The sequence below is a fragment of the Delphinapterus leucas genome, chromosome 9 (genome assembly GCF_059928025.1).
Source record: "Delphinapterus leucas isolate spDelLeu-1000000601 "Yukka" chromosome 9, BTC_Dleu_Yukka2, whole genome shotgun sequence".
In the NCBI taxonomy this organism is placed as follows: Eukaryota; Metazoa; Chordata; class Mammalia; order Artiodactyla; family Monodontidae; genus Delphinapterus; species Delphinapterus leucas.
The window spans coordinates 4714155-4719030 of record NC_143137.1 but is presented as its reverse complement, the minus strand read 5'-3'; the positions used below and the strand labels follow the sequence as shown (position 1 = coordinate 4719030).

Below are 4876 nucleotides of genomic sequence, written 5' to 3'. Positions count from 1 at the left end.
AAGGTGCTATTAAAACACTTTCTAAATAACTGAGAAGCAAGGCAGATGGCCAAACAAGATAAGGGAAAATATCTGGTTAATTCACAAACTGTAGAGTTAGTCTGAACAATGGGGATAAAAGGAACAGTCCCCGAATTAGGCTGAATAGACATTCTCCCTTTTAAAAGGCGATCCCATTTTCAGCATTGTTTTATATATATATATATATATATATATATTTTTTTTTTTTTTATTTTGCTGGACGCGGGCCTATCACTGTTGTGGCCTCTCCCATTGTGGAGCACAGGCTCTGGACGCGCAGGCTCAGCGGCCATGGCTCACGGGCCCAGCCGCTCCGCAGCATGTGGGATCTTCCCGGACCGGGGCACAAACCCGTGTCCCCTGCATCGGCAGGCGGACTCTCAACCACTGCGCCACCAGGGAAGCCCTATATATATATTTTTTTAATTAATTAATTAATTTAATTTTGGCTGCATTGGGTCTTCGTTGCTGCACGTAGGTCTCTCTAGTTGTGGTGAGCGGGGGGCTACTCTTCATTGCGGTGGCTCCTCTGGTTGCAGAGCACAGGCTCTAGGCACGTGGGCTTCAGTAGTTGTGGTGTGAGGGCTCAGTAGTTGTGGCACACGGGCTTAGTTGCTCCACGGCATGTGGGATCTTCCCGGACCAGGGCTCAACCCGTGTGCCCTGCATTGGCAGGCAGATTTGTAACCACTGCGCCACCAGGGAAGTCCAGCATTTATATATTATGTCCTCCCTGAAGCAAATTTCTCTTTATGCAAAGCATAAAGTAATCAGGTATTTCATCAAGAGGGACAGAACTTGTTTTTCGCTTCCTCGATGACAAGTGGGTGTGCACACCATTTGACTCACAGGAGGCGGAGGTAGCACCAGGCTGAAGGTGCAAAGCCAGGAAGGTGACCTCATCAGAAAGATTATGGCCAAGTCAGGGATCAGTGCTAAATCCATCAGTCAACCTGGGCAAGGGCAAGTCCATCAGAGTGGACACGAGCTAAGGATGTGAGATGGCCTTGGCAGTCAGCAGGCCATGGTGCCTGGGGGGAGGTCAGCAGACCTGGAGAAGGCCACAGCAGCTGCAAGGATCTGGTGAGACCTTGTAACTGGGGCAGTCTGCTTTAATTTCCTTCTTGTCCGGAGCCAGCCTCGTTCTCAATAGGACCAGCCCAGAGGAATGCAGGGGAAGAGAATTTCACACTGGTTTCTGTGGGCAGAGAGGGAAGTGGAATTTTATCCCTCTCCTGACAGAGGCAATTACAGCCTCCAGAAGCAAAGCCCAGGCGGTATTTCCCCAGAGCTGATCCTATTTCTCTCCTCGGGTTGACAACTACCTCAGGACAGGGATAATGGTTGTTGATAATATCTGCCAGTGTGCTGATTTGAAACTAAAAGAGGGATTAAATGTTCAAGCAGAAAAGCATAAGGAAAAAAAAATCAAGACAGGGTTGCAGGCTTCTGTCTGCCTCAGATAACCACTGCTGAGTCTGGGTTGTGCAACTGAGAGGCTAACACCCCTTCTCTCCTGGAGCCTGGAAGGAAATGGGGTAGTTCAAGGGCTCCCCACTTTCCCGGGCTCCCTGCCTCAATTACCTCATTCGTAGCATCTCTAAATGAAAAGGCCACGTATTGACCCTGTCATGAACTGGGCCTTACCCAAAGCAGGATTTCCAATTTTTTTTTTTTTTTTGCGGTATGCGGGCCTCTCTCACTGTTGTGGCCTCTCCCGTTGCGGGCACAGGCTCCGGACGCACAGGCTCAGCGGCCATGGCTCACGGGCCCAGCCGCTCCGCGGCACGTGGCATCTTCCTGGACCGGGGCACAGAACCCGCGTCCCCTGCATCGGCAGGCGGACTCTCAACCACTGCGCCACCAGGGAAGCCCAGGAATTCCTTTTAAAGCATCAACTCATTGACAAGACTCTGCTTAAGTACCATCAATGTCAGGAAAACTGTTAGGGGGTTCCTTTTCATTTCATTTTACTCTGTATTAAAACACATGCAAGGGCTTCCCTGGTGGCGCAGTGGTTGAGAGTCCGCCTGCCGATGCAGGGGACGCGGGTTCTGTGCCCCGGTCCAGGAAGATGCCACGTGCCGCGGAGCGGCTGGGCCCGTGAGCCATGGCCGCTGAGCCTGTGCGTCCGGAGCCTGTGCCCGCAACGGGAGAGGCCACAACAGTGAGAGAGGCCCGCATACCGCAAAAAAAAAAACAACAACAACACATGCATGGAATTCCCTGGAGGTCCAGCAGTTAGGTCTCGGCACTTTCACTATCGAGGTCGCACGGTCAGTCCCTGATCAGGGAACTAAGATCCCGCAAGCACGCTGATCGGCCAAAAGGAACAAACAAACAACGACAACAACAAAAAACGCGTGCAGAAAAAAAGAGCATGCTGAACAGGGTAATTCTCTATTCTACCTCAGTCTCCTCCCTGTGGAATCATTGTTGTATTTTAAAAATATTTATTTATTTTATTTTTGGCTGCGTTGGGTCTTCGTTGCTGCGCACGGGCTTTCTCTAGTTGCGGTGAGTGGGGGCTACTCTTCGTTGCTGTGTGCGGGCTTCTCACTGCGGTGGCTTCTCTTGCTGCAGAGCACCGGCTCTAGGCGCGCGTGCTCAGTAGTTCTGGCTCGCGGGCTCTAAAGCACAGGCTCAGCAGTTGTGATGCATGGGCTTAGTTTCTCCGCGGTATGTGGGATCTTCCCGGACCAGGGCCCGAACCCATGTGCCCTGTATTGGTAGGCGGATTCCTAACCCCTGCACCACCAAGGAAGTCCTCCACTGTTGTATCGCAGCAGGAGGGTTTTGTACATGTGTTCATATGCATGTAGCACCCTTCCTTAAACCAGCACCATACACACCTTTTTTTTTGTTTTTAATACATATGACAACATAGTTCTATATTAAGTTCCTTTTTGAGCACTCTAAATGACAGAAAGTTGTACCTAAAACTGAACTGGAATTTCTGCAGATTTCAAATGGTTAAGTCCTTATTTGGGCTTCTAGAACTTTACAGAATGAGTTGAACTCTTCTACTCAGTGATGGTTCTGCAAGAACATCAAGACAGCGATCTTCTCTCATTTATCTTCTCCAACCCTCTGTAAGCAGCTCCTTGCCCCTTTTGTGTTTGTTCATCCCTGTTTTCCTTAGATCTTAAGCATAAAGATGAGATCATTAGGCAACATTTAAGTTAGCTCCTGATTTCTGCTTTTCTAAATATACACAACACCTTGCCTAACCTGTCGATTCCTTTCCTGGATTAGAAGGAATAAGAATAAAGAATTGCTTCCCCGGCTTCTCCCCCAAAACGTGGGGTCGTCCTTCCTAGGCCAGAGGAGTGTCCATAAGGAGAGTTTCGCCTTCTTGAAGATTAAAGCCTAGCAGTTCTGAGCTATTCCCAGTCCAAATGTCTGCAAAATTGAGAGAGACATCAAAACTCCTGCCACAAACTTCAGGGGACCCTGACTGCATTCTGGTAATGAAGGTGGGAGAGGGAGGGCAGGCCTGTAATATGGTCTCCAGCCGCCACTGGAGCAGCTACTACAGCTCAGAGACCCACCGCCAGCGGTTCAGGCAGTTTGAATACCAGGAGTCACCTGGGCCCTGGGAGGCTCTGAGCCGGCTCCGCGAGCTGTGCTGTCAGTGGCTGAGGCCAGAGGTGCACAGCAAGGAGCAGATCCCGGAGCTGCTGGTGCTGGAGCAGTTCCTGGCCATGTTGCCTGAGGAGCTGCAGGCCTGGTTTCAAGAGAACCAACCAGAGAGTGGAGAGGAAGCCGTGGTGATGCTGGAGGAGCTGGAGAAAGAGCATGACACGGTGGCTGAACAGGTCTTTCTTGGACGAAATGAGGACATGCTTGCAAAGAAGCTACCAACTTGTGAAATCACTCAGGAGACAACACGTAGCCAGCTTAAGCCCACAAAAAAGCAACTGCAGTGGGCATCGGAGGAGCTTCACACCTTAAGACAAAATGATAGAGACACCGGAACTATAAATGTGAAATCAGCTTCAAGGCGAAAGACTTCTTCAGGCAAAGAACTGCATTACAAAGTTTCTAACACTCTTCAAATGAATGCTTCCCAGAGTTTCACATTTAGAGGAACCTGTGAACAAGACAGAAAGTTTGAAAGGAGACAGGGAAACCGTCCTCGAAAAAAACAACACAAGTGTGATGAATGTGGGAAAGTCTTTAGTCAGAGCTCAGCCGTTAATCTACATCAGAGGATCCACAGTGGAGAGAAACCTTATACATGTGATGTGTGTGCAAATACTTTCAGCCGAAGTGCAATCCTGATTCAACATCGAAGAATCCACACTGGGGAGAAACCCTTCAAATGTCATGAATGTAGGAAAGCCTTTAGTCAGAGCTCAAATCTTTTCAGACATAGGAAAAAACATGCTGGAGAAAAAGTCCCATCAGTGCTGTGAGGGAGTCAAAGCATTTACTGAGAACTTTTTCAACAGGGGAGCAGATACAAGGCACCAATACTCCTTTAGTATAAATTGGTAGTTTCAGTGGGCACCAATTTCCTTTCAAAGGTTGTAAAAGCCACAGGAGAGAATGTAGAATATTTTCTGTCAGCATTGTTTGCTTTTCTGCTTTTCAGTACAGTGTCAGTTCAGATGATTGAAATTCTAAAGCTTAAATTGGATTTCCATCCCTAGTGCAACTCTTGAAAAGATACTCGCAGACATGTTCTACTGTTTCCATTATTAACACAAATAATGAACTAGTATGTTCCTTTTTAGACAAGTACATTTTCCCTGTCGAGAAGGAGTGTGTGAGTTAGTATATAAGTGGGTATTCTCCATTTCGTTACTTGCACATTGGAGTTACTAGACCAAAGATTAAATCATTTTTTAAA

At 48.2% G+C, this 4876-nt stretch overlaps 1 protein-coding gene across 1 annotated transcript; it reads left to right on the top strand.

Moving 5' to 3' along the window:
• Window positions 1-835: 835 nt before the first annotated feature.
• On the top strand, window positions 836-4497 carry LOC149748334 (zinc finger protein 396-like). The gene has a single exon (XM_089917154.1). It carries the CDS (start codon window positions 3420-3422, stop codon window positions 4437-4439), a length of 1020 nt encoding a protein of 339 aa, XP_089773280.1. The 5' UTR covers window positions 836-3419; the 3' UTR covers window positions 4440-4497.
• The last annotated feature ends 379 nt before the right edge of the window (window positions 4498-4876 follow it).

Coding starts and splice junctions, on each gene's coding strand:
- LOC149748334 (XM_089917154.1), top strand. CDS start 3,420: ATGTCTGCAAAATTGAGAGAGACATCAAAACTCCTGCCACAAACTTCA.